The sequence below is a fragment of the Elaeis guineensis genome, chromosome 6 (genome assembly GCF_000442705.2).
Source record: "Elaeis guineensis isolate ETL-2024a chromosome 6, EG11, whole genome shotgun sequence".
Taxonomy (NCBI): Eukaryota; Viridiplantae; Streptophyta; class Magnoliopsida; order Arecales; family Arecaceae; genus Elaeis; species Elaeis guineensis.
The window spans coordinates 27,998,255-28,011,369 of NC_025998.2; the positions used below are offsets into that span (position 1 = coordinate 27,998,255).

Genomic DNA, 13,115 nt, shown 5'->3' on the forward strand with positions numbered 1-13,115 from the left:
CTAGCTTTGCTTATAACATGCCGAGGGGATAACATAAGTATTTTGCTTTTTTTTTTTTTGGTAAAAGCATTTCCCTTTTATTTCCAAGGAGAAGAGATTAATAATATAATTATATTTTTTTATTGGTCCTTTGTTAACAACTTTTTTTTTTTTTTTCTTCTTGACTTAATCTCTTTTTGCTGTTATAGATATATATATATATATATATATATATATATATATATATTTATTTATTTATTTATTTATTTTGACTCTTTTTTACTGCAAACCAGCAGGGGAGGTGAAACCGCGAAAGATTAAAACGGAAATAAAGAGGCGAGGAAGGAACAAAGTGGGACGTAAGCGTCGAGTCACGCTTTTCATTACCTGATCACAAGCGATCCCTTTTCATCAAAAAAAAAATTCTCGCCTTTCAATCGCCTCTTTTTTTTGGCTACCGGAAGCGCGATAATTGATCTTTGTTCTTCCTTTGTTTGGCTTTTCGATCGATTTTTATTTGAGAAATCCATACAGGAAGCTTCGATTTTTATCTGTTGGATTCTTTTTTGGTGTTGGAATCCGTTTTCGGATTGAAAGATTTCGTTTTGGATTGATCCTGCGTTGTTTCTAGGGTTTTGGGAAGAGATTTCGAAGGGCGAGTTTGTGTTGGGGATCTTGATCACCTAGAGGAAGGATTTGGGCTGTTTCTTTTTTGATAAGGTCGAAAGAAACAGCCTGGGTTATGATCGGAGGCCACCGGATCGGAGAAGCTAGCGTTCTGTTTAGTTCTTGGGTTCCTTCGCTCGGCATCTTGAAGGGTTCGGCGGTGGGGGATGAGGAACGATGTACAGAGGCCTGGGGAAGGTGCTGTGCCGAGGATCGGACGGAGCAACAACGGCTTCTTCGCTCTCCGCTCGCTGTCGAACTATATAAGGATTGTGTCCTCGGGCGCCTCGACGGTCGCATCCACCGTCCGATCGGCAGGGGCGTCCGTTGCGTCCTCCATTCCGGACCGTGACGATGCCGGACGCGATCAGGTACTCGAGGTGGTTCCTTCTCGTTAAAATTTTGTGTTTTCCCTTTTCGATGGACTCAGCTCATATTTATCTGAAATTTGTTGCTTTTTCTCTACGTGTGGCTTTATTGCATATGAAATGAGTTTCCAGAAAAGAATCAGCTTGATAGCATGCTTTGTTTTATATGTGACTCTTGACGTAGAACTCATTACTAGAATGATTAAGGCTGCCTTGTTAATGGGCTCTGTTGGTATAATACTAGCAATGGATGACCGAATGCATGAGCCAGGTGTTTATTTATGGTAGTTAGATTAAATTCTGGAGAGTGGATAAATATCTATATCTTTTTCGTGGAAAGTAATAAACCTTTGTGCAGGCATCGTATCTGGTGAGAATTTTGAGGATATCGCAGGTTCTTTGTCATGTCTGTTTCTTGTCTTAGAATTTCTTCATTTTTTTTGGTTGTCCAGTTATGTCGATTATTGTGCTTGTCATTGGGTCCAATTGTTGTGACACTTGATTTTTGTAAAGATCAGTTGATTTCCTGCAACTGAAGCAGGTATAGCAACACATACAATTTATATAAGAACACAGTGAATAAACAATTTAACTTTTCAGAATCATGAGCTGCAAAAAGTTCAATTGCAGAATGTGAACAGGGCTTTTATTGATGAAAAACCTCCAATATTAATTGTGGAGATTGTTTGAAACTCATTGAGAAAATGTGTGGTCATGTAATTGAAGCCATAAACTTTTACTTTGTTGTCTTGTTGATTTAATAGTGTGGTTTGCTAGAAAGCAATCATTTGTAACAAAAGCTAACATTCGTGATTTTGTTGTGAGCCACCTTGCAAAAGCATCAAGTGAAATTTCTCCAACTTGCTTATATTCATTTTTATTTTCTTTGCAAAAGTTCCGTATAGTTTGTCCTAGAGTGATTCGTAGTATGTACAATTAATAGTTACTTTAGTATTAACAAGTGACTCAAAGATAAATAGCAAGAAACTTTACAAGACCAAACTGCAACATAGCAATGTTAAAAAAATTCTTATGAACTGTGCATTAAAAATTTCTAAAATAATTACCAGGAATACATGTTAGATACATTTCCAAGTTGGATGCATGTTAGACACTTGGATACTTAGCTTCTTTTTTTAGATTCTACATATACATGGATAATTTGATTCTTCCAATAATCAGTTCAAGCTATCATAATAATGTTGAAAGTGATTTTTCTTTTTTAAGAGATTGGTATAGGATATATAATATATATAGAACTATCTTTGCAAAATATCCTTTCTCTTGTATCTCTTAACAAAGTAGAAAGTTTGAAAAACACATAGCAGTGAAAGATCTTAACAGATAATTCTAATATTTTTATATGATATTGAAAAATAAAAATATAATAATTAGATTAGTTTTTCTATATATCCCAGTATCTTCTTTTTGCCCTTTCGTCAAGTCAGACACTTGGACCTATCTCCAAGTCCGATTTGTGTATTCATGTCAATGCAACACTGCTCGTGTTTTACTTAAGCTTGGTGTTTGTTCATGGATCTTATAAGTGTTCTTTTCACAGATCAGTCCCTCATGATTGTAGAATTGATAAATTAGTCTATCTTATCGAGATAGTTACCCATGCATCCTTATAAAATGTGATAAATGTCAGGTTCTGCTTTGTGTATTGGAAACATTTTATATAACTATGAGCTACCAATGCATCTGAGCTTTGATTGCATGAAATGGGCATATCATGATATATGTGTGGGATGTCGAAAGCATCAGCTACCAGCATGGTCTGCTGTAACACCCCATTTCACTTGATACGGGGTATATCGTACCATACCAAGTGGGAATTGATACAAAACTCAAGTTCAGATTGGTACAAGCTCTGTGCCACCCCGTACCAAGGTGTGCCACTCTGTTTCGGGGTGTACCGAGATAAAAAAAAAAAAAAAGAAAAATGATTAGAAGGCTGTTTTGGTATAGGATACTGAACCACTAAGATACTGGTACTGTACATGGTATCGAGATTGCAGACCTTGGTTACAGGCGATGCCAAAATCTTGGTGCCATATATATCTATTATATGTAAACCATGCACTAAAATTATTGGAAGCTCTGTTGAATTAGCTAATGGCCAGAGAGATGGATGAACCTGGTAATAGTTGTTCCATTTCAGTATTTGTCGTGACTAGTACTTGGCATGGAGCAGTTTGAGGGAAGAGATGACGAACATCTCACTTGTAGAATTAATGTTCAGTGCTAGACCCTAATAATTTTTGATATTTTCTAAATAATCGATGAAGTTTACTCTTTCAGCTTTTTAAGGCATCATTTTGTGATGGTTTTCCATTCTTTTTGATGTGGGAACAAATCTTATTTCTTTATACTTGCTTAGCTTTGTAATTTAGGTTTCCTAAACTATTAGAAGCATTTTCTTCTAATTCCTTTTACATATTTTTTGAATTAGTCCCTTACATTTGAAAGGTACAACACTAGTTTATCCATATTTTCATTCACAATTTTTCATATTGGTTAAAAGGTGCACTGGGCTGGATTTGACAAATTAGAATGTGAAGGCAACGTCCTGCAGCAGGTTCTGTTGCTGGCCTATAGGTCTGGTTTTCAGGTTTGGGATGTTGAGCAAGAAGATGATGTAAAACAGCTGGTATCCAGACATGATGGTCCTGTTTCATTTCTGCAAATGCAAAAGAAGCCAATTTCAACAAAGGGATCTGAAGATAAATTCACAGATGTTCGTCCCTTGCTGGTTGTTGCTGGAGATGGATCATTTTCTGGAAATGGAAACAGTGCTGATGGATTTGCTTCTTCTTGCAATGGTAGCACTGGTGGTTGCCAGGAGCTGGGAAATGAGAATCTATTACCAACATTTCTCCACTTTTATTCATTAAAGATACATGATTTTGTGCATGTCTTGAAGTTCAGGACTGCTATTTACTCAGTAAGATGCAGTCCTCGAGTTGTTGCTGTTTCACAAGCTCCCAGGTACACATTACAGTTTATATGACTTATCTTTCTTGACAAAAGTAACATTTGCAAAAATATAGCATTAAGAAGGGAAATTGTGCTTCAGATACATTGTTTTGATGCTGCTACTCTGGAGAGAGAATATACCGTTCTTACTTACCCTATAGTTTCTGGGTTTACGGGCTTTGGAGGTATAGGCTATGGACCTCTTGCTGTGGGTCCTAGGTGGTTGGCCTATAGTGGAAGTCCAGTTGCAGTTTCAAATACTGGCCGTGTCAACCCACAACATTTGAGTTCTATTAAAGGTATGTCAACATCTTCAAATGGAAGTGTGGTGGCACACTATGCAAAAGAATCAAGTAAGCAACTTGCTGCTGGCATAGTGACACTTGGAGATATGGGATATAAGAAGCTATCCAAGTACTGCTTGGAACTTCTTCCTGATAGCAATGGTTCGATAAGACACGGCAGCTCTGCCCCAAAAGTTAATCGTACCATTAATGGGCATTTGTCGGACATGGAAAATGCTGGAACGGTATGCAATTTTAAGCTGAAGTTTCTGAATCTTCTGATTTCTATTTGATACTCGACATTCTTTTCTATTTCTTGCTTCCCCAAAGTTCAGCAAAAGAACTGTAAATTATGTAGTACTTGGTATATACCTTATTTCCTTGAACAGAAGATTCCCTATCTAACAGATATGATTATGTATTGTTTTCTGACAGCTTAAGTTCATATGGTTATGTTCTGCATTGTGATGGTTGGATTTTCTTAACATCTGCAGGTCATTGTTCGAGATATTGTTTCTAAGTCAGTTGTGGTTCAGTTTAGAGCACATAGAAGTCCTATTTTTGCATTATGCTTTGATCCTAGTGGGACATTATTAGTGACTGCTTCTATTCATGGTCATAACATTAATGTTTTCCGCATAATGCCTTCTCCATGTGGAAGTTCATCTGGATCTGGTGCAAATGGGTCATATGTTCATCTTTACAGGTTGCAACGTGGCATCACAAATGCGGTAGATATGCATGCCACTTGTTTTGTATTTTCTTAAAATATACCTGCTGACTTCTAATTAGAATTTCCATGTGTTGCATACATCAGGTCATACAGGACATTAGTTTTAGTGATGACAGCCAATGGATAATGATCAGTTCTTCAAGAGGAACTAGTCATTTATTTGCCATATCTCCTTTTGAAGGGGCTACGGACCTTGAGTTCAGTGAGGGTCATTTTAAAAGTATGAGTTGTGGAACTGATTTAACAACTAAGGCAGCAGTTCATTGGCCGCATAGCTCATCTTCAGTAAAGCATAATCAGCAGAGCCCTTTTGCATCTGGTCCCCCTGTCACATTATCAGTTGCAAGCAGAATAAAGAATGGGAGTAATGGATGGAAAGGTGCTGTCACTGGTGCTGCTGCAGCTGCCACGGGCAGGGTCAGTCCCCTTTCTGGGGCTGTTGCTTCAGTTTTCCATAACTGCAAGGGTTCTGGTCTTTATTCTGATAACAGCTCATTAAGGACAAAATATTACTTGCTCGTTTTCTCTCCTTCAGGCTCTATTATACAGTATGTGCTCCGTCAGTCCAGTGGACAGGATTCTGGCATTGATATATCAGGGTTAAGCACTGTTTCTCATGGATTGTCACCAGAAACTGATGCAAAGTTTGTTGTTGAGGCACTTCAGAAATGGGATCTTTGTCACAAGCAAAGCAGGAGAGAACGGGATGACACTGTTGATATATATGGTGATCATGGAAATGGAGAAAACACTAAACTTTTCCAGAAAGGCTCAAAGAAGGTAACTAGCATCTATCCTGCTGACAATGCTACAGATATGAAAGAAAAACTCAGTGCAGTAGAAAATCATCACTTGTATGTATCTGAGGTTGAGTTGCAGATGCACACAGACCATGTTCCATTATGGGCGAAGTCTGAGGTACTTGCATATCTTGTTTACTGTAACATGCTTTGTTCTTTGATGGATTTTGATCTTTACATAACAATATCTTTTCCTTTATTTTACTAGTTCAATTTTATTTTCCAGATACGCTTTCAAGTGATGATGGATGAAAATATTAAAGCAGACAATAGTAATATGTTGTCTGGGGAAATTGAGATAGAAAGGATCCCAACCTGCACAATTGAATCTAGGTCAAAAGATCTAATCCCAGTTTTTGACTATATCCAAACATCCAGATTCCAGCAATCAAGGTGCACTCTGGTCCTATGTAGTATCATCTCTCTTACTTGTCATGAATTGTGTTTGATGCCCTCTTATATTTTCTGTGTTGTTTTCCCTCCCATTACAATTCTTTCTTATGATTTTTGCACCATAGGTGTTGGAAAAACTGTATGTTTGAAATACCCTTATTTGGACATAAGCATTGAGAAATGGTTATAGCACTTTCTGTTTTGGAGGATTGAGCTTGGATATGTGTCAATTGCATAGTAAGATGTATATAAGCAATTGGAAATGTGAAGGCCCGGTCCACTTGATCGGCCCGACATGGGCTTTGCCCAAATGGCCAGCCCCCACACGTGCTTCACATGTGACAGGCAGCAGCATACTCCCAATGGGAGTCTACTTTCCCTTTCGTAGCCGGGGACTCGGAGAATAAATTGGAAATCTAGGGCCGTTGGAATCTTAGGCCTCCTCTATAAATAGCCACACCATCCCCTCTATGTCCCTCCACCACTGAGCAATGGCCCTCCTCTCTTTCTCCTTCTTTTCTCTTTTCGAATTCGTCGCTCTATAGCATTTTGGCTGCTGGAAAATTGGGCGGAGCCCAAGGTAAGCCCCGATTCCCTTTCCTTTTCCTTTTCCTTAATGATAGGATCCCTTACTGGCTGGTTTTCATTGACAAATTGGCTAGAATTTGATCAAAAGAGCTCCTATTCCGCTTCCCCTATTTTTCCGGCACTTCTCTCTCTTTTTTTGGCCACCGATGTCACCACCCTTTGACACCGAACTCATCAACCTTTTTACAAGCATCTATAGTGAAGCCATGGCCGACGGTAAATAGCCGACGGCCAAAAATAAAGAAAGTATCCCATGTTTTTCCGATCAATTTTTCCCTTATTCTCTCGCTACCGATCACGGCTGCAAGTTGTCCACCATCTTTGGCCACCAACCATATTCTTTGGCATGACCACGCATGATGTCGACCTCTCCTTCCTCTTCTAGGAGAGGTACAACCCTCTTTTTCTTTCTTTTCTTTCCTTCTCTTCTCCCTCTTTCTAACTGAGCCAACCCAGGGATCCCAGTTCAAATCCTGTCTCCCTTTGTTGTGAATCCAAGTTAACCCCAGTGAGTAGGCCCTGAACCGCCCTGGTATTTGTTGACATGCCAACATATTACCTTGGTCCTTGTTGGATACCTCTAGAATCTAGTCAGCGTTGACCTCTATTGAGTCATCTAAATCATAGTTGATCTTGATTGGTTGAATTCATCCTATTTGAACTGAGGTGGGTAGTTGAGCATCGCTGCTTGGCCGACCTTGTCTCTCCTCCATCCTGGTTCAAAAATGAAGCCGTATACCTTGCAATGTCATGAATTGGATCATTTTGCCCAATTCTAACACATTCTTAATTCTTTCGAGTTTCGAAGTTGATGATGGATTTCAATGGCTTTGAATAGATTTAGGTGATTCACATTATTTAACTTTGAAGATTCAAAGCAGAAGAGATATGCAATCTAGACCCTCCTTACTAGGTTTGAACTACCGGTTATTTTTTTATCATGAAAAGAATGATTCTATGCTTTTTTTTTAAATTAAGGATTAAGCATATGATGTTATGCAAATCATGTATTATTACGAAAAGAATAGTTCCATGCATATTTCAATATTAATGGCTGGCTTTTGAACGATGAATTCTATATTTATGAAATTTGCATTTTCTATCATGAAAAGCATGATTGCATGAGTGTTTTCTATTAATGATTCATGAACCCTATTTATATATGTATATTTTGAGAGAATATGTTTTAAGAACGTATGGTTTAAGGAAATACGATTTAAGAAAAATATGGGGAAATGCTCTCGGATAGCTATGTATGTACTATGACAATGAATCAAGGCTCTACTAGTGGGTATAAAGTTGGTATATGGACTATGACGATGAATTAAGGCCCTGCCAGCATGTGTAGAGTTGGTATACGAACTAGGGATCATGATTACGGGCTTGTCACCAGTATAAATGACTTTAGCATTTAGTCTGGGAGCAATGTTTTATACTATGAACTAGCTAAATGGCTTATGATTTATGACTTTATTTATGTTATATACTTAAAACTATATTTATGAAATATTCATGATTTATGCACGCATGATTGGCTTTATAATATGCTTTATCATATGATACTATGCAATATTTTATTTGACAATAATTTTTATTTTTCTCTAAATGAATTCATGTGAAAACTTATGCTTGATCTGGAAAGATAACGTAAGTTTTACTTACTGAGCTGTGTAGCTTATATCTCTTTTTTTTTCAGATGAATAGAACTACCAGGAACAAACAATGGTTCAAGTTTGCAGTCATGCTAGCAAGCTTGGCGATTTTGTAGCAGAATTTTAGTTCTTTAGTTAACTGTGAATTCGTAGATGGTGATTTTATGAATTTGAGGTTATGGGTTTTGGTATTTAAATTTGGATCTAGATGCTCTGAACAAGCAATTATTTATTTATTTGATGGATGATGGATTTAGATCTTTTATTTCATTTGAGATTATGATTTTTGGTTGTGTTATCGTTGTAGCATGGCAGTGTTATGTCTAGATTCGTGGCATGACTGGAAAAACCAATCTCATGATATGTTTTTGTTCTTTGTAATTTATACTTGGTGAAGTCTTAGGTATTTTTTTGAATTTAATGAATTGGTGCATTTTTCTAGCCAAAGAGATTGTTGGAGAAAGGTCTTCTACAATACCAGAAAATCGGTTGTCATATCAGAAACCTACTATTGGTTTTGTGGGTCAAGCTTCCACAATTAAGAAGCAACTCTCCTAAGTTTGTTGAGACTCACAAGGAGTTTGGGTGGAAATGCATGATTTTATAGTACATTCCATGAGGCACAAAATATAAGTCAAAGCCAAAATTTAAACAGAATGCTGATATTTGTGCCTTACAACATGTTCACTCCCTTACTGAGGGGAGTAATCTCTCTTATGATGTTTTTCAAGTAGATTGTAAGAGCTTGGCTTTATTGAATACCATGACACGTTAGAAAAAACTCAAACTAACTTGCCTTCTATGTGGAGTATGCTTCTACGTATGGATCTTGACTTGTTTACAGTTAACTTGAGGAGCGCATATTAGTTAAAATGTAGTCATGAAATAAACTTTAACAAGTAGTAAGGTTTAGATATTCTTATAGAACTCATATTTATGTCATGCGAATATTGAGTTTTTTGCATGTGTTTTCCATTATCAATTAGATACCTCGTTTTTGGCTATTTTTTAATTTGCTTCTGTTTGCTAGCTTCTTATGGCATGTGATAGGAGCATTTTTTTAATCTATTAACTAGGAAATTGGTCAACTCTTATACTCCCACGGTCATATATAAATATTGTGACTTATGTCTATGGAGATTTATGGGGATTGAAACCTAAGAAATACCTTGATTTTGATTTGATACATACATTTTTTAGAAATTACCTTGTCATATGTTTAGGCTAGTTAATGTAGTGCCATCATTGTTTCCTTGTTTTCCTTAAATATGATGATACTTTCAAGGACACTTAACCATCGATGATATGGTTTGTATGAAAGTATGACGTATCAGTCAATACCATACTGTATCCTATTGGACGTATCGTACTGTATTGGTATGGAACTGGTATTCTGTATTGTACCATACTAATACTTGGTTCACCGAATCTTACAATGGCATACCATATATCAAAATTGTAATAAGATGGTATTGCTATCGGTTTTGGTACCGAAATGGTGAACCTTGGTCCATTTGCATCATGCTTTCTCGTACTATTGCGTACATATAACAGGCATCTTGTATTGTATGAGTATTGAACTAAGACTTGCTATGGATGAAATGAGTTTTGGTATGCCGAACTAACCACCATACCGGGCATATATAAATATTGTACCAACATGGTACCATTACAGGGTCTGATATCAAGACAATAACCTTGGTTTGCATCCCTTGTACTCTCAAGATGTTGAACTGTGGATGATATGGCTTCAAACCATTATGTTGTCATATTTTTGTTAGGCCTTATTGTTCGATAGCTGGTTACGTTTTGGAAAGTTAACGCTCGGCATATACTAGCCATCAAAGAAGAAAAATAATTCTTTAAAATGGAAAAGAATGCATGTGGAGTACTTGAAAATTGAAAGTAGTGGTGGTTATTGTGGCAAAGAAACTTTTGTGGGCAATCCCAGTTAAGGCCTTTGTTTTCTGCTTAGTTGTAGTTTTGGACATTGACGGTAGATGAACAATAGACCAAAGGCTCCTTTTTCTTTTCAAGGTGACATGTTTTGGTTTGCTATCTTTCTGCTACATGTATCAAAACATTAGGACTTCTCTCATAACAATATGATTATAGAACCTTCATTATCTTGGGGAGATGTGAAACATGATGTCTGAAGTGGTGGGTTGGGGTTTGTGGGTGGAGATGGTAAGCATTTCCAACCACCAGGATATTATTGAGGAAGTCATATCATTTCTATTTTGCTTCTTGAAGGAGGAGAAGTCCCTATAAGTTATTTGTAGTTAAGCATGAATGAACCCAAAGGAGACCCAACTTCATTGAGTATGTATGTTTTAGTTCTGCTGGTAGATACTTGGGGGTCTGGGACCTACAGATGCCATTGAGGTAGGGAGAGATGATGACATTGGGTAACATTATGCAAGTACTCAGGTCTACCAGGCATTTTCATTTGAGTACGTATGTTTTGTTTGCTGGTAGATACTGCAGGGATCTTGGAACTACTAACACTGCTGAGGTAGGGAGAGATGATGGTGATGTTGCGTTACATTATGGGAGTACTCAAGTTTACCAAGCATCTTTATTTGATGAAATAAGAGATTTACTTAGTGGTGCTTACATCTTTTTTCCCCTCTTTTTTCCTATCATATTTTCCAGTACGAGATGGACTGACTTGTCATAGTAACCATAGCCACTTCATCACTAATTTTTATTTTATTTGGCGAGTTGTCCTTTGCTTCTTATGTTACATATAGTAGGCTAATGTATTAATTAATATAACTACATATAAATCCATATTCTTAATTTATGAGAACCCCAGCCTTAGCTTCTGAACACACTTTTATCAATATCGTAGTTCCACCCTTATGGCAATGTTTCAAATTTCACTCTCATGATTTATTGTCTAACCTGAATGGTTCACTTTTATCCATCATACTGTTAATGGTAATGATGCTAAATTATCTTTTTGTGGCATTTGGTGAGAGCGTCAGGTTACACCTTTGAAGTTAATATTTTCAGTTATGAGGCTCCCATTGACTTCCCAGTGCTCCCAAATGTTGACTTTTCTCTTTCTACATATTCATTTACTATAGTACAGAGTTCATTTTTGCTGGTTTTGCAAAGTTGCCTTCAATCATAAATGCTGTCTTGTTCTTTGTTTGATTTTTCTGTGGAATGCTTGATGTTTACATCTTGAAACCCTTACTCTTCCTTGCTTTTCTTTGTTGATGTTGATTGGCACCAATATATGTATATTACTCGTTACAAACTTTTATCCTGCTACTTGAAGCTTTTTTTCCCCTTTTCTATCCTTTATTTAGGGTAAATCTTATTTTAATATGAGCAGAAATGGCCCACTGCCGTGCCAAAAATGTGGACTGGCAGAAGAAGGAAGGCTCTCATGCAGAAGCAGCTGTTGTTCGCTGGACTCTATGCCTGAAAATGCTGCAGTGACTGAGATTCCCAATGCCATTGACAAGAATGATCGGCATCAGTCCTCAGCAGAAGCTAAGGAGGGCTTTGTAAATAACCATATGAATAGCCCAAACATGAAAACTCAACTCGAGTTTGTAAATTATAGTGAAGGCCTGAAGATGGAGGCTCAGCTCGAGTCTGTAGATAACAAAAAGAACCTGAAGATGGAACCCCACTTTGAGGATTATGATAATGACATTGACCAAGGTAAATATTTTGACTTTGTCGTAGCATTTTTCTAATTTGAAATCATTTGTAGGTTGCCTGTAGTAGCTTGATACAACTACTTATGAAAAACAAAGAGCATACTGTATCCATTTGATGTGCAAATTGCTGTCAATTGTCAACAAATTTTTAAGATGTTTTTTTCTTTTTACTCCATATATGTACTATCAGGTCAAAAGCTTCAGGGCTATATTTTAACTTGCATGTAATGTGACAGCTATAATTCTTTTTTCTAGGCTTTAGATTATCTGTTCTTACAAATTCTTAGGTGGTACTTCATTGCAAGTGCTGCCTAACTAGTGCAATGTTGATTCCCTAATGCAGGGACGGGTGAGATCGTTGTAGGGATTTTATAGCCTTCCTTTGCTTCCATCTTACCTCCATGAGTTGTATTAGCAAATGCCCTTGTCTTACTTTTTTCCCAGGTGGCAGTCATCTCCCATAGGCCAAACTGTAATGTCTTTTCTCCTTTTTGGTTTGGGGAAAAAAAAATCAAGGCGTTTTATTCTCTTGCAGCATTTATAAGTTTCACCACTTTTGACTGTCACAGCAGGAGGTCCTCCTTATGTGCATTTTTCTTGATCTGCCAAACTTTGAAATTCAGATTTTAGTTTCCATTTTCCCAAGCTTCCCTAATTTATGTGCTCTGTTGCTTGCTTCTTCTGTGATTTGTGGTTCATACTTCATACATCAGTTGGCTGTACATGGTGCCCCGATGAACCACACAGAAACACTTCTTACCTTGGTTGAGTTCTCTTACTTCTTTGTTGTGGCCCTTTTTGCTTAGTATTTGTGCTCTCTGTGTTTAATGTTTATGGCACACTCTTTTTTATTTTTGAACATTGATGGTTGGTTGTGGTGTATTGATTTGTTTGAGCATATCTATTTTGTATGATGTGATCTATTATATATGATGTGGTGCCAACTAGTTTTCCTTATAATAATAGCCCGGTTATTTCCCTCAGCCTCTGACT

General features: G+C 37.2%; 1 protein-coding gene across 1 annotated transcript in view; it reads left to right on the forward strand.

Annotated features, from left to right (window-relative positions):
• The first annotated feature begins 327 nt into the window (after positions 1 to 327).
• LOC105034625 (autophagy-related protein 18f) overlaps positions 328 to 13,115 on the forward strand; it is a 13,428-nt gene continuing 640 nt past the window's right edge. Inside the window, exons 1-7 of the mRNA XM_073259414.1 lie at positions 328 to 1,016; positions 3,541 to 4,004; positions 4,077 to 4,521; positions 4,771 to 5,007; positions 5,094 to 5,927; positions 6,036 to 6,202; positions 11,789 to 12,123. Of these exons, the coding sequence (XP_073115515.1) occupies positions 813 to 1,016; positions 3,541 to 4,004; positions 4,077 to 4,521; positions 4,771 to 5,007; positions 5,094 to 5,927; positions 6,036 to 6,202; positions 11,789 to 12,123 (2,686 nt within the window). The 5' untranslated portion in view covers positions 328 to 812. The remainder of the gene's footprint in view (positions 1,017 to 3,540; positions 4,005 to 4,076; positions 4,522 to 4,770; positions 5,008 to 5,093; positions 5,928 to 6,035; positions 6,203 to 11,788; positions 12,124 to 13,115) is intronic.